General features: G+C 31.6%; 1 protein-coding gene across 1 annotated transcript; it reads left to right on the top strand.

Annotated features, from left to right (window-relative positions):
• The first annotated feature begins 713 nt into the window (after positions 1 to 713).
• On the top strand, positions 714 to 14,412 carry LOC140043617 (vacuole membrane protein 1-like). The gene is made up of 13 exons (XM_072088138.1): positions 714 to 961; positions 2,362 to 2,606; positions 3,945 to 4,035; positions 4,581 to 4,691; positions 6,058 to 6,137; positions 6,542 to 6,629; positions 7,290 to 7,341; positions 7,646 to 7,725; positions 8,424 to 8,504; positions 11,126 to 11,242; positions 11,424 to 11,485; positions 11,898 to 12,000; positions 13,154 to 14,412. Exons 1-13 carry the CDS (start codon positions 875 to 877, stop codon positions 13,286 to 13,288), a joined length of 1,332 nt encoding a protein of 443 aa, XP_071944239.1. The 5' UTR covers positions 714 to 874; the 3' UTR covers positions 13,289 to 14,412.
• Positions 14,413 to 17,139: the final 2,727 nt, after the last annotated feature.

Genomic DNA, 17,139 nt, shown 5'->3' with positions numbered 1-17,139 from the left:
TAGAACTTAAGAAGTAAAATAGGCCAATATTACTTTGACTTGAATTTTGTCATCAGATCAAATTAGTCACATAAGTCAAGCAAGCAAGATTATTGATTTAGATTGATACACTCTTAACTTTTGTAACATAAGTTCGACCTCACAACAATACAGTATTTACAAAGTATCAAATGAAATTAAAATATAAAAAATAAATTACAGTTTAGAAAAAACAACATTGGAAAGCATGAACAAAAAGTACTTAAAGAAACAAAAACAAAGCAAAAGAAACAAAAATAATTGATAATAATAATAATATTATTATTGAATATACTGAACTGTAATAATAATAATATTATTCGTTACACTCACAAAGAGGGGTTGAACATTTAAAAAATTACAAATCAACATTCAAATGCATGGAAAACACTTTCACACAGGAGATCTTCTACCACAAAAACAAGAAAAAAAAAGAAACACTAGAAAATTTAAAATATACAAATAACAATAATAATAATAATGAATAGTTCTATAAGCAATTATTAGCAGGGTCATTCAAAAAATGTGTTCGATATTTCCAAGCTTCTTTTACAAATTTGTTAAAATTTGCGCCAAGAGTAGCCTACAGTTTATTGAAAAAGGGTCATCATTATAAAGAGTTGCTTTTGCACAAATAAAAACCAACCAATAATTTCCAGAGGGCGATGTGTGTAAAAATCAGTGAATCACCCAGGTTATCTAAACGACAGTCGTGTACATAGGCACATCAGTACGACGTGTGTTTATTTTTTATGCTGCGCTCTTCGATTGATCTGACCCGTACGTGTGTGTGTTCAGCTACCGCTCTCGACCCATCCTGTGCGTTTTTGTGGTCGATTCGTTACAAAATTTAGAAATGGACTACTCTAGGTTAAAAGTTACAGAATTGAGAAAGAGGTTACGTGATCGAGGGCTGACATCAACTGGATTAAAATCCGATTTAGTAAGTCTAAGCCTAGGCCTAGGCTAGTCAGGATAGCCTAATAAATAATGACAATTATTAATAATAAGTAGGGCCAGACCAGAGTAGGCCTAGTAGCTAGGCCTAGCTAGGCTAGGCCACCGAGCCACCCAGAGGATATGTCGGACCAGTAGGATGGCTAGGGTATAGGATAGGGCTAGATAGGCCTTGGCCTATAATAGTAGTTAGTTGATCTAGCCTAGACTAGTGGGCTATTGAAGTATTACTAGGCCTAGGCCCTCTAGGCCTAGGCCTATTATATTTATTTATTAATTAGCCCTCTCCGCCCTCCTGCAAATTATATTAAGAAATAAATATAGGTGTTATGCGCGATTTGAACGATTTGCGCAATTTTAAATTGTGCAAGAATTTTCTTGCTCAATTTCAAATTGCGCAAAAAATTCTTTGCGCAATTTGAATTGAAACATGTGTTTCAAATTGAGCAAGCAACGTATTAAATTGCGGCAGTAATAACTAATATGCAAATTGCGCAAGGTTTTTCGAGAGATTGTGAAATCATGCACACCCATATTTTTTAGTAATTTAGATAATAATAAAGATAATTTCGCATTTCCTTACCCTCCCGGGAGCCTCGCTCCCGAATTTTTTTTTTCCGAATAAAAAAAATCTCTAATTTCCAATGGTTCTATAAAATACCATATTCACATATAATATGAGGAGAAGGCATAAATAAATACCAATAGTAATATAATAATTTCAATTCAAATGATTGTAATTGTGGTAAATATTGATGATACTAATGACGATTAATAATACCTGAGACAACAAATTGATTGTTGTCTCAGATAATACTAATAACGATTGAATTTTTTTTAGAAACAATAATTGTTACGAATTATTAGACGTTTACTATTTAATTTAAAAAATTAAATTTAATGACAAAAAAGATCGGTACCATTCTCAACAACAAATGAGTACAATAATAAAAATAAACAAACAGTTCGTTTTCAAATTGCGCAAAGGTGTCATATTGCGCAAGAACAATCTTGCGCAATTCACAAATTGTGCAGCGCAATTTGAAATTGCGCAAGGATTTTCTTGCGCAATTTCAAATTGCGCAAGTTGATTGCACAATTTAATATTGCGCAAGAAAATTCAAATCGCGCATAACATAGGTATTATAATCATGATATCTTTTTACCGATTTACTGCACAGTATTAGCAGCCAGAAACTTTGATATGATACCACAGCAATATTTACCACAATTACAATCAATGACAATGGTACTTTTGTTTTTTAAAGTTGAATGTTAAATAGAGTATGTATGTAAGTTAACTAGTAATAGGTTTTCAAACAACTAAGTTCCATTGTATTATGTTCTATGTTATTTTTAAACTTCATCATAATTACATTTTTTTAGATTAGTAAGCTTGTTAAAGCAGATGAAATGTTCCAACAAACAAATCCTAAAGTGAATCTTAAGCAGTTAATAACAAATGGTGGATCAAGTCAACCAGAACCGATAGTTCCTCATCCCAGAGAAAGAGAACGACGCCAACAGGAAAGAGAAGAGAGAGCATCATTAACAGTGTGGAGAAAGCCTATACAAACAGTGTATTATTTCTTATTGGAAATATGTGTTATTATGGTGGGCTGGGGGAATAGGTGAGAAAATGGATTTTACTGCAATTTAGTAAACATGAATGTTACTGATTTGGATGATGGGAATATTTCATAATTTCAAAGATTGACTGCTCTATTTTAACGAGGCAGAGATCTTGAATTATGCACTCGTCAATTGTATGACCCACTATACAGTACGACCCCCGGGAGAGGTGTGTCATTTGTCCGATGTGCGTCATACCTTATGAATACATGTGCGTAAAAAATGTGACTTATCTTTAGGTGACCATGACGCACTAATTTTAATGCAATGTGTTTATGTTATTTATGATACTAGGGTGGGTGGTAAAGTGACGGATATTGACTTACCATTGTTCATTGATGTGATGTACAATCAATGTTTTTTTATGCTTGCATAAGTAATTATTTGTAAATGACGCACCCATGGCAAACCTCTGCCGGGGGTTGTATAGTAGGTCTATTGACAAGTGCATTATTCTTTCCATTCAATGAATAAACACACCTAACTGTAAACTTTTATTTAATTAATCTACTACTTCCCTCTGTAATCATTGTGTAAGGCTAGGCCAGAAATCTAAACCATTCAAAAAAGTCATAGACCTTGTGGACTACTGATTCCCAAATACAGTCAACAACCTGGCAGAAAATTCTCAAAATGTTCGCCATTAATTATCACTTGATATATAACTATTCCGTTCAATAGATAGAAATAATACTGAATGCCACACATGATGCACATTAAAGATGTATTGTCCCTTGAAACACAAAAAAAATGAAGGTCAAAATATTCTAAATTTAAAGTGGCCATATCAAAGTATTTAAGTCGAAAATTCGAGCTAAAAACAACAAGTTTACGTAATTAACAGGTAAATTAGTTTGATTACATTTTATCTGGAAAATCGTCGCGAGCGAAAGTAAACAAAGATTTCAAACCATGAGTACGCATTATGCATATGCTAATTAGGATTGTTTACAACTCGTCACGGTTGAGAAGGTATTTTCACACAGATCATAAGGAAGTTTTATGATTATGCATACAGAGTAGCCAAACAAGCGCGTTTCATTATGGGATATGTTTTGATCGAAAACTTTGACTGGAAGTCAAAGTTATTTTTTTAACAAAAAAACGTCTGTATTTCAGTTAAATGATTTTTTTTTTCGAAAAATTTTTGGTGAAAGTTAATAATTATTATGATACTTCAAAATTAGCCACCTTTTTTCGAAATCTTTTATTTTTTATTTTTTTAGAATTAGTCAAAGGGACAATACATCTTTAACCAATCAAATGACAATGATACACTCATGCGCACGTGATTTTAATAAAACAGAAATTTAAATGTTTTTCTATATTTTTTATAGGCTGTGGTTAAATAAGAAGAAGGTGTCATTAGGTTTTGTCACATTGGTGTTACTGTGTGCTTGTTGTATACTAGATGGACCTCATCAGGCAGTAAGCAATTTGTTTCTTTACAATATCACAAATGCAGTTTCATGTTTTTTTTAAATACCTGTAATCCATGGCTATTAATAATTTTGTATCAAAATTCTAAATAATTCTTGATACTGTATAGTTTTACCAGTACTTGATCATTAAAAAATGAATAAAAACTACCTTTTAAAATAATACCTAAAATAATAATAATAATGGTTTTTATAATTAGAAAAATAATCAAAAACCAAAAAATACATAATTTTATATTAGAAAATGATTAATAACCACTTTTTAAAATGATTCTATAGTAAATTCTTTGTTTATTAAAAGATCAATTTTATTTTACTGTATATGGAGTGCAGCTGTGAGAATTGTCAATTAAAAGTTATCAACCAATAACAATGTTATCAATATTAAATTAAATAAAACCTTTGAAAAGTTCATCAACAAATATCAATGTTATCAATATTAAATTAAATAAAACCTTTGAAAAGTTCATCAACAAATAACAATGTTATCAATATTAAATAAACTAAAACCTTTTGAATTGATGTTTATCACAGTATTTAAATTCTACATGGGCAAAGATTTCATGGTGTTTATACTGGGTTGGTCTTGGTATACTGTCATCAGTTGGTCTTGGTACTGGCTTACATACATTCCTTTTATACCTGGTAAGTATTTCCTCAATTACAACTTAACACAATAAACTAGGGGCCATTTTGTGTCCATCATGACGCTGGCTTACATACATTCCTTTTATACCTGGGGCGGATTGCTATAAAACAGTCTTAACTCCCCGATTAAAGACGGCTTTATCTGATAGACGGTCTTACTAAAGCCACCCCTGTTAGACCATTGCTATAAAACAGTCTTAGATAAGACCGCGTAAAGTAACAAATTGAGGGCGTACTTTGCGCGTAGAATACCAAATAAGGTAATGTTCGTCACGCTTGTTCAATTCACAATCATAACAGTACGTACATTTCTATGCAAGAAAATCTATTCTAGGGCTATATAAGAATAAAATCACCGTTATTATTTGATTTAACACTTAAAACTCGTTCTATTGGTTGTCTTTGACGATAAATAATACGTAAAAGCAACAAAAAGAGAGGTTTAAGACTGTTTTAAGACTCCTTTGAGTAGGCTTTAATTTTAGAGACCGTTTACAGGTTAGACCGCGGTATAGCAATGGTCTATAATATAAGACTACTTGCTACGTCACGAATTATAGCCGGCTAAGTGCTAAGAGTAAGACCGGTAATATAATAAGCATTTTGTGTCCATCATGACGCTGGCTTGCATACATTCCTTTTATACCTGGTAAGTATTTCCTCATGTACAACTTAAGACTGGTAAACTAGGGGCCATTTTGTGTCCATCATGACGCTGGCTTGCATACATTCCTTTTATACCTGGTAATTATTTCCTCATGTACAACTTAAGACTTGGTAAACTAGGGGCCATTTTGTGTCCATCATGACGCTGGCTTGCATACATTCCTTTTATATCCAGTGGTAATTATTTCCTCAATGTACAACTTAAAACACAATAAACTAAGGGCCATTTTGTGTCCATCATGACGCTGGCTTCCATATATTCCTTTTATACCTGGTAAGTACAGTATTTCCTCGTGTACAACTTAAGACTTGGTAAACTAGGGGCCATGATGCTGGCTTTCATACATTCTTTTTATACCTGGTAAAGTATTTTCTCATTTACAACTTAAGCCATTTTGTGTCCCATCATGAACATTTTTTGTTTGGAGAATGCGTTTTAGTAGTACGAAAGAATTTGGGGCATTATGAAAGTTAATACAGTATTCAAAGTGTGTAATTTTAGGAAAGTTAAATGCAAAAGTAATTGTAAGGCTATAATTATAAGCTCCAAATATTTGAAAGTATTAGACATTAAAACAATCAGAACAAGTTGCAGGTACAGTATTAGCGGCAGAGTGGAATATTTCATTCTTTCAACTTGATTGTCAATTCTCTTGAGTTTTGTAATTTACAGCCCACTATTTTGCTTAATTCACAGGGACCTCATATAGCAGCAGTAACTTTAGCATCATTTGAGTGTCAATCTGTAGACTTTCCACAGCCTCCATACCCAGATGAGTAAGTACTAGGCTATTAGCCTTAAATGTTTAAAAGAAAATCCTTATAACAATGCATTTAAGAATTATAGCTATACCATACTTACCATACCATACTTAAAGCTGTAAAATGCTTGCCTTCCAATCCCAAGGTAAAGAATTCAATCCTGACCTAGTGCCAGGGTTGTAACTAGCAACTCTACTTCACTCCCAAGTCTCTAATGAGACTTAACTTATAGCACAGTACATTATAGTTTATCCATCCTGTATTTATTTGTTGAGTTTCTTGCTGTTGGATGATATCAATAAACACTGATGAAAAACATTTTCATAATTGGAAGAATTAAACTCTGTAAAAGATGATGCAATGTTTTATAAATACTTAAAATGAATAAATCTGTTTAAAATAGACTGCTTTGTTTACAGGATAATTTGTCCAGAAGAAGTACCCGAGGGAGCAGTGATTACGATATGGAATGTTATAAGTAAAGTCCGATTAGAAGCTTTTATGTGGGTAGGTACTGTACAGGCAATCAACATATACCTAATACATTATCGCAGGATCTCCACACTGAAAACTTTTCTAAACTGTATGACCAGAGTAGCGCTTTTAATCTATGTTCTGCAAATAATGAAATTTATGATATTAAATTAAATTAGTGTAAAAATTCTTTCCTAAAGCTTTGCCAATACTATCAAATTATTTTGACAAAAAAAGTGTGATGTTCCCAAATATGGTAGTGATATGCTTAAATCATCATGTCCATATATGTACACATCACATTTTTTTTTACACATGGAATCCTTGGGTGTTATCGACTGAAATTTCAGTTCAATGTTTTATATGAAAACTTTCTTCAGTAAGGATTGGTTTCCAATAACTGCTACACTATAAATTCAGATTCATGATGTACTGTAATCGGGAAATGTACGCTAAATTGTTACATTTTTTATTTAACTATTAAATACATGTTTCAATAGGGTGCTGGAACAGCATTGGGTGAGCTACCACCACATTTAACTATTAAATACCTTTGTTTCAATAGGGTGCTGGAACAGCATTGGGTGAGCTACCACCATATTTAACTATTAAATACATGTTTCAATAGGGTGCTGGAACAGCATTGGGTGAGCTACCACCATATTTAACTATTAAATACCTTTGTTTCAATAGGGTGCTGGAACAGCATTGGGTGAGCTACCACCATATTTCATGGCTAAAGCAGGTATGTTGTTGAAACTGTAAAACAATACAAAATAAATAAAGTAAAAATTATTCCATGCCTCATAATTTTTTTTCCATGATCTCCATTTTAAATGTCTCAGACATAAAATATACTAATTTGTACCTTTTTGTTACCTTTTTTTGGTTTATATATTTTGTTTTTGCCAATCTGCCAGACAATCTAAAAATGGTTAGACTAGTGAAATGATTAGTCCAAACTGTGTATTTATAATACATGTATGATTATTTGGCAAAAATGTGAATATTATAGTTTTTCATTTAAACATTTTATTTTTCATTAACAGCACGTTTAACTGGAGAAGAGCCTGACAATGAGGAATATGCTGAATTTGAATCCTTCATGGAAAATGCTGGTGATGAAAAGGTGTGTATTGCAGACCTCACAACTTGAGGAAAATGAAATATTAGAATGTTTTATTAATGCATGTCCAAACTATTATAGGATGCTATAACATTTGGAAAAAATATCAAATCAGGTCAGTATTAAAAAGATTCAAGATTCAAGATTCAAGAAATTTTATTTGTCCATAAAAATGGAAATTCACTTTGCTTGGTAGATTAAAACAACGATATTGCAACAATTTAAAAACGTGCAGTATTATAACAGATTAAAAATACAAGATAAAAAGTTAAAAATACTGTTAAAAATGTAAAACTATTAAAAATTGCATTAACGTCTTACATTAGAATTAAAAATATGAATGCTATTTACAACAAAGGATTTTCTAGTTCTACAAAGATTTGCTCTTGGAGGTCGTAGCCTAATGCCTGATCTATTTAAGTTATAACAGTAATGTAACGGATGAGTGGGGTCTTTCATAATATTGTTTACTTTTTTTAGAATACTCTTTTCATAGATAAATGAACAATATATATATATATATATATATATATTGGTATCCAGAGGCCAAAATGCATTGTCACTTTTTTGACCAATAAAACATGCAAAAATATTATAAACTATTATTATAAATCTTCATATTATACTAATATTTGTTTCCATACTATCAGTGAACTCTAATAAATGTATACAAAGTAATAATTAGTATTTTTGTTTTATAGGATCTTTTAACAAAATTAAAACTAACGGTTCAAGATCTTGTACAAAGAGTTGGTTTCATTGGAATATTGGCCTGTGCATCAGTAAGTACTAGAGATAGATGTGTAATGTAATTCTTTGATTCTATCCATCCGATTTATTAGTTATCGTTATTGTATTCTTGCAACGTCATATCAGTACATGAGAATTTTAACCCTGTAAAATATTATATATATAGGCACCATTTTACTTCTGATAAAGCACAATGCTAAATACAATAGTCTCACAATAATTCGAAATGTGTCAAAACTAAGACAAATATTGTAAATGTAAGTTTCATTAATTGCTAAGCAAAGCATGGTTATTTTTAACTTTTCGTAAATAAATTTCTTATACATACGCCTACGATATGAACAAGAACTTTAAGATTATTATAACCAAGTAAATTACATGTTATTCAGTTAAGATCACTGGCAATGCAAAATAAGAACTGTAACATAGTGAGAGACTAAAACACAATGAACAAAAGACCTGCTCTGCTTATGAACGGCCTTATATCACACACAGTCACCTGTATGTTTAATTACGCCCTCGCTACACTATTCATCCCAATTCATTACAGTAAAGCATTATAATATTCAAATTGTTAAAAATTATGCTCGATCATTGTGTGCAAGCATATCAAATTAAGTTAGAATTTTATTTTTCCATACATGCCAACATCTGAAGTTAAAAATGGGAGGTGGTGTTTTTTAAGCCCTCTATATATTATCGAGAGGTAAGAAGTGCAGTGTGTGATGTCACAAGCGGTGTGGTAGCTATGTGAGGGGAATTCCCTTTCCGTTGAGAAAAAAAATTAGAAATTTTGACCGCAGATGGTTGTACATTGGCTTAAATATCATAATTTTGCTTGTGTGTAAGCCTTTTTGTTAAATTTTAATGCAGAAAACACACATATATACATCAAAATGTGGAAAACCGCGAGCACAATATTAGGCAGGGAGACGATCAATCTAAAATACATGAGTCTCCCGGCCAAAACGGGAGTGTTTAAGCATGTACTGTATGTTTTCAAGTCAATGACTCAAAAGTATCTTCTCATGGGACATGGTTGATTACAATTACCAAATGCTGGCTAGATAGGAAGACAATAGGCACCACTAATTTATTCATATTCAATTTCTTATTGTTCAAAATCAGGTTCAGTAATACAATTTCAGTAATTAATAACTCAGTGTTCTCCCCAGGCCTTTGAAGCGTCACGGTACCGTGACGCTTGGGTTCTCTACCGTGACGCTTTACGGTCGGCCGTGACGCTTAAAACCTTATCCGTGACGCTTAAAAATATCAACCACAACAATCTAAAAATAGATTAACAGGCAGGTACGGTACTTTCTCAAGAGCTGAGGCGCGGCATGCATAAAGAGCCTAATGCATACGAGACACGTGACATGACCACTAGACGAAAAACAAAAGACTGCGTAACAAAGTGTTAAACAACTGAGACACCGAGAGATGTAAACACGTGTTTTGTTACTGCCATGTCTCTCTTTCGATCTCTAGTATTTGGCTGTTGTCTAAAATGTAGTAACTTGTATATTGTAAATAAAGTAAATGATTGATTGTATTGTTTTTCTTGTAAAAATGTTATGTGACTGTATTAAAAATAAATATCGATGATATTATTATTTTCAATATCACACTGAATTAATCGACTCTATCGGTGGGATTTACTCTTTCGTCGGTAACATACGCACGTCATCAAATGATTTCTAGGCGCAATTCAATGCTAGCTGCTTTGATCGTATAATACATTCAAGAAGGCTACAATCGTTTTCCTATTTGCTAGTGCGCTAAAGTCTTATTTCACTTAACTTAAGGTACATTTAATGTACCTTAAGTTAAGTGTATTTGTACATCGGTGCTAGAATGTTTTAGGCCCTACTTCGTGAGAAAGTCGAGTGACAAGGGATGTCACATGGTATTGTGATATCAGTACTGCGATACTGTATTGTCACATGGTGCTTTCACCGGTCGCCGCCGAGAGATGTAAGCACGTGTTTTGTTACTGCCATGTCTCTCTTTCGAATCGTTTTCCTATTTCCTAGTGCGCTATGAAGTCTTATTTCCGGGCAACTAGAGGTGTCTTACTAATGAGTAGGCCTAGTTTTATTTCATGTTTGTATTTGAACGCAAAAAATGTTTTTTTATCGCATATGTTTACCCGCCGGCGGAAAAAAAAGGTAGGCTACGATCGTTTTAATGTTTGCTAACGCGCTATGAGGTGTCGTTTCCGGCTAACTACAGTTGACTACTGATGAGTAGGCATATTTTTTTTTTCATATATCGCGTACAGTATATGTTTACCTGCGGAAAAGTAGGCTCAATCGGGCTGTTTGCTAGCGCGCTATAAAGTGTCCTTTCCGGCCAACTACAGAGTTGTCCTACTGATGAGTAGCATTTTTTTATTTATTTATTAATAATAACTACAGTACAGAAATAATATAAATTGTCATACAAAAAACTCTAATTGTAAGGAAAAACAAATGTAACGCTTTGATCTAATTAGAAGTAGAAGTATGCTTTTAAATGAAACTGTATTATTAAGTTCAGTTCAGTACCTGACAACAGGAATGATTCAATCATGTATTGCCGCAGTACCTGACAACAGCAATGATTCAATCATGTGTTGCAGAGTTTAAAATTGTAATAATTTTTCTTTCAGATTCCAAACCCATTGTTTGATCTAGCTGGAATAACATGTGGCCATTTTCTTGTTCCATTCTGGACTTTTTTTGGAGCAACTGTCATAGGGAAAGCTGTAATTAAAATGCATATTCAGGTATTCAACTCCTAAAATGTTGTCTTATTCCAAAAAAAAACAGTATCTTGTAATCTAAACAGGAGGCATTCATTAATTATTTTTCAATTGGCAAATTTTGAAATAACATTTTTTTAATTATAAATCAAAACAAAAATTTTATTATATTTTACTTACTATTAATATTTGTTTTTTTTTATAGAAATTTTTTGTGGTTCTAGTTTTTAGTGAACATCATGTTGAAACAATTGTGAATATTGTTGGGTGAGTATTGAATGGTCTATCTACTAACATCTACCAGTGTTAAGTAGCTTATCAAGCACTGTTGTATATTTTACATACACAACTTTCTGAAATACAGACTTTTCTCGAGGTTGAAACGGTCTAAAATTTGCTTTTACCATTAAAACATATTCAGAATATCAGTCATATTAGGCAGTATTCAAAGAATTTAATATATTTACTGGAAACAAGTTATATTATAGGTACATTGTATTTTATTTTGGCTGGGTTGTATTTATGGCAGACACATAATAACTACACTTTAAGGTATCTGTATACATACTGTGTATCTGTAAACATTATAAAAAAGGTTATGCTTATATTTGAGACTTTCTCAACATTCTTCTTAAGATTTAAATTTAGATTTAAATTGTGAATTTATGCTTCATTTCAGAAAAATTCCAAAGATTGGTGCAATGATTCAACTACCATTTAAGGAGTATCTAGAAGGACAGAAAGCTAAGCTTCACCACAAACCTGGTACATTTAATAATCAGGTATGTACAATAGTTTAATAAAACGTTTCAAAAGTTGCGTCAAGTTTAAAAGTGGTTTTGCATCTGACTCGTAAACAAATACATTTTTAGCAGTTGAATGGGTAGAATATTTTTATGAGTCAAAAGATCATGTATTACAGGTTGGTTTTTAAATCCACAATCAGTCACCAGCTAGTCAAAACGGGTCAGGTCTCAGTACATATATTCAATAAGGGTAAAAGTGATGAAATAAATAAGCAATAATAATTGATTGAAATAATATAAAAGAAAGAATTAAATAATAGAACAAAAAGAAACATTATTAAGATCAAGATTAGAAGTGGGTAATTATCTCATCTTGACCCTTATTACAAATACAATATAAAAAAACTAGATTTGAACTCGTCACTACGGACGAGTTAGGTTATCCGAACGCCACGTACACATCATACGTTAGAATATTGCGCACAGAAAAAGAATTATGCCATTGAAAAAATGTTAGTGCGCTCTCTATTTTTCACTTCTAAGTATATACAGTATAACACTACGCGCGTAAAATTTTTGAAATGCTCAAAATGACATAAAATGCGTAGATTGTTGATTTTTCTCATTCAGAAATTTTAAACGTGCGTGCGCGCATAACTTTCTGTGAAACATGCCATTTTTAATCCATAGAAAGTTTGCGCATGATATGACTTAAATTTTCTCCAAGTTTCAATACAAAATGACTTTGTTTTTAATATATGATCAATCATTGAAATTCATAATCGTGCGTAACTTAAGCTGCGCAACTCGGACGTGACCGAAAACCTTATTACGACATCTTCAGATAGAGGTCAATCTTCTGATAAAGTTATACAATGTTATGTTAAGAAGATCTAGAGATACATGCGCAACAAAATTCGTGGAAAGAAAGAAGAACATAGAAAAAAAAAAGAAGATCCGGACAATAACAAGGGGTTATCCACCAAGTGCGGATAACCAAAAAAATCTAAGCATCTAATAGAATTCATTTTATAAACTTTAACCATTCATTAATGGATATGAATGTGATGTGACAATAACCAATGACATAAGGAGGATACACTCGATGTGTGTTATAAAACCACATTTTAAAATATGTTTTCTCAATTATGAGTATTATGGTAATTTTAATGTGATTTTCCTTTTTTAGTCTACCAACTGGTTATCATGGATATTTGAAAAAGTGATTATAGTGATGGTAGTTTACTTTGTGATCTCAATTGTCAACTCAATGGCTCAATCATATGCAAAAAGACTTCAATCAAATAAACGAAGAGATAAATAAGATTATGATGGTCACCGTTTGTAATTCAAGTAATAACTAACACTTAATATTATTCCAATTGTTTCTTTAATTCTAAATCGACGAGGGTTGTATCAAAATGTTTATAATTTATCCAAATTCGATACATGTATGAAAGCTGTATACTGCAAAGTGTGTTGATAAATGTTGAAACAAACTGAGGTAAGCTTTCTTTTGGGGTTTAACAGCAATAAAAGTAATAATATAAATTATAATTGTTTTCATTTTTATAAGAACCTATGAGCCTACTCAAAGTATATTATATGCAAAGCATTTTCTGTTTTCATTTCTATGAAACAATATAAATTCACCTTATATGACATGAATGCTTATTTTACTAGAAATTATATTAGATACAAAAACAACTCAAAGACTAAACCTGTAACCAGGATTGATACAGGATACAGGGGTTAAAAGGGGACTTAATTAATTAGATAGGCTAGCACCTCAGAAGCTAGCAGTGGAAAAATATACATTTTTTTAATTTCTGAAATGATTATTATTATATATCAAATAATCACTTAAAGTGGTATACATGAAATAAAATGAGCCTTCATTAGAAGAACAACCTTTTATTTAGGTCAAATAAAAAAAAAAATAATTCATTGTATATTGATTTATTATAATTTTATGACCTTGCTGTACCACCTATAAACTAACATCACCGGAACTTGCTATTTTAGTAACGCAATTTAACCAACATCTAACTATTTTTTTCTGCTATAAAAGATGTATTCATATTGTTATAATGATATAAATTATATTTAAAAAACCTGAACCCAAACTGAATGAGAACTTTATAAAGTTAAATTAAATTGTTTTGTGTAAATAATTAATTCAGTTTGTACAGGTGGTTTAACAAGTGTTTTGTCCTAGACTATTTAAAATGACAACCTAAGTGTACATTTTATCTTTATCTGATTCTTAGGACTTGTTGTTGCAATAATCTTTTTATCAATGAAATATTCCCTAAAAAGTGCAAAGGTAATTTTGATGAATGATAAACACATTGTTTATAACAATGCCCCATTTATTATTTGTGATTCGTTTGATTGCTTAATAAACATGCATAGATTAACTTGTTTTGTATGTAATTTATATTTTATTATGTACGTTCAAATTATATTAAAGTTATTTAGTACTGTATAAAAAACCATTATTCATTAAAAAAATATTACATATACATCAGAAGAGTTGTGCAGTTTATATAGAATTAATCATATAAGTTAAGATGTATTGTCCCTTTGACTAATTCCCAAAAAAATAAAAAAATAAAAATTTCGAAAAAAAGTGGGTCATCTTGAAGTTTCATAATAGTTATAAACTTTCACCAAAAATTAATTGGAAAAAAAGTCATTTAACTGAAATACAAAGGTTTTTTTGTTCAACAAATAAATTTGACTTCCAGTCAAAGTTTTCGATCAAAACATATCTCATAATGAAACCGCCTTGTTTGGCTACTCTGTATGCATAATCATAAAACTTCCTCGCGATCTGTGTGTGAACACCTTCACATCACAACCTTGAGGATTTGTAAACAGTCCTTATTAGCATCATGCATAATGATTTGAAATCTTTGTTTACTTTCGCTCGCAAAGATTTTCCAGATGAAATGTAATCCAATTAATTTACCTGTTAATTACGTAAACTTGTTGTTTTTGGCTCGAATTTTAGATTTAAATGAATGAACTTTAATATAACTTTGATATGGCCAATTTAAATTTAGAATATTTTGACCTTCATTTTTTGTGTCTCAAGGGACAATACATCTTTGATAATAAATGCTGTATATTCTTGTTTAACTTCATAAAAAGCCATAAGAACATGCTGTCACATTTATATACACAGACATAGTGGTGATGAGATTGCATAGTGGGCTTGAGTCCATTTGATCAGCTGATAGCTGCAGAAGTATTGGAGTTCAAGCTAAAGGTCCAGTTTTATCATACATGAAGAGATTTAAAATAAATACACTGATGCATATCACAGGTTATAAAAATAAAATGTTTTTTTGCTGTTAATATAGTATTTCTTTTGTTTCTGGATTTTAATGAGAATTTTGTTTGTATTACACAACAATGATGAATATGTCAATGTTCTGTATTGACGTTTTGTAGTGGGGTGTTATTTTCAAGGAAGTAAATAAAGGCCCATTCTATTAGACAGGGGGTATGTTTTTTTTAAGGACACGTTAATTCAAAGTAAGATTCGAATAAACACACTGCTTCAATCTTTTGCTAATCTTTTTGGTAACCAGTTTTTAAAATGTTTTTCACGCTGCTGCTCTAGCCCGCTACGTCCCATTAGGACTACTCAATCAGAAGCTAAAGCAACCAGCAGTTATAGTTCTAAGGACGACAGTTTTGCGAAAATGGAAACTCCACTATAATTTATAGATTTCCAGCTGCTAGACCCAAAAAAAACGTCTGGGAAAAGAGTCTATTAGGACCAAAGAATTTCTGGTATTTATGAGTCCCATTTGACTATAATACTGACTTTTGACTGTAATTTACTGTCAGATATTCATTGAATTATTATTGAAACAGTCCATTAAAGTTTGTGTTTGTAATATATACTATATCCTTCACACTTGAAATAGCTAGGGTAATGAAGTGACCCCCAGACTTAATCTTAGCAATAAAATTAACTAAAGTGACAGAAATTGAGTACGGTATTCACTTCTGTAACAAAAAAATAATATTTATTCACATATAAAAAGAGAAAAGAAACCCAAAAACCATTGTCTGACAGACAATTTAAGTATTTGTTGCTTTAAATTACATTTTTTCAGGTAAAATAACTATTATGTGACTATAAAATGACACATTCAAAAACATTTGAAATAAAAAATATTTTTCAATAAGCGAGCAGCGTTTTTTTAAAGAAATATTTCTTGTTTATATTTCTCCAGATCATGTCTCCATCTCATTTCTGGTGTGCTCTCTTTTTCCTACCATATCATTGGTTGTTAAAACATAGTCCTGCTAGTCCATTTTTTCATGGAGTCTTGCCACATGGCCCACCCATCTCAACATTTGTTTGTGACATCAACTATTGGTATAGGGTTGACATAAAGCATTACATTAATTCTTTATATCTTTTGCAAATTCATCTTACCAATTAAAGAACAGTGTTGACTGAAATTGTTTTAGATGTAGATCATTTTTTATATTTCCAGGAACAGATTAAAGATTGTTTAAACATGGAGCGCTAACATTATAATGAAAATAGATAGATATCAAAAAGTAGTTAATAATTTACTCTAGCTGTCCAAGGTAGGGGTGGGTGGGTGCTGATCCCCTAGTACTGGGTCCGTCTCTGGTTTGTGTTATCCTGTGACTATTTCATGATAATAAAGTGTGGGTGGGTGCTGATTCCCTAGTACTGGGTCCGTCTCTGGTTTGTGTTATCCTGTGACTATTTCATGATAATAAAGTGTGGGTGGGTGCTGATTCCCTAGTACTGGGTCCGTCTCTGGTTTGTGTTATCCTGTGACTATTTCATGATAATAAAGTAAACTAATGATTTAAAATATATCACAAGTGATGATATATTGTGTGCCTGTGTACCCATTAGTACCATGTTTACATGAACCAGACTCATTACATCACACAACTTGCTATTAACAACTTCTGTTTATATTTTATAAAAATAAATACTGTCTGGACTGTCTATGGTGAAAATTTAGAATGCTTAATTAATATTCTCTTTATGTTATTAATAAAATCAAACATGATTACACCTTATATACTGTGTATATTTATTTGTGCATATGTATTTTAGTGTTTTGACAAATGTCTCACCTAGACTGCAAGAGAATTTTCATGATTTTT

Source organism: Antedon mediterranea, chromosome 3, assembly GCF_964355755.1.
Source record: "Antedon mediterranea chromosome 3, ecAntMedi1.1, whole genome shotgun sequence".
Lineage (NCBI taxonomy): Eukaryota > Metazoa > Echinodermata > Crinoidea > Comatulida > Antedonidae > Antedon > Antedon mediterranea.
The sequence above is the reverse complement of the archived record's forward strand: the minus strand, read 5'-3'. Positions and strand labels throughout refer to the sequence as shown.

What these genes read in the sequence shown, in the direction of transcription:
- LOC140043617 (XM_072088138.1), top strand. Translation starts at nt 875, where the DNA reads ATGGACTACTCTAGGTTAAAAGTTACAGAATTGAGAAAGAGGTTACGT. An exon ending in ATATTTCATGGCTAAAGCAG is followed by an intron (nt 7,342 to 7,645) that starts GTATGTTGTTGA and finishes TTTCATTAACAG; the next exon opens with CACGTTTAACTGGAGAAGAG. An exon ending in AAAATGCTGGTGATGAAAAG is followed by an intron (nt 7,726 to 8,423) that starts GTGTGTATTGCA and finishes TTTGTTTTATAG; the next exon opens with GATCTTTTAACAAAATTAAA.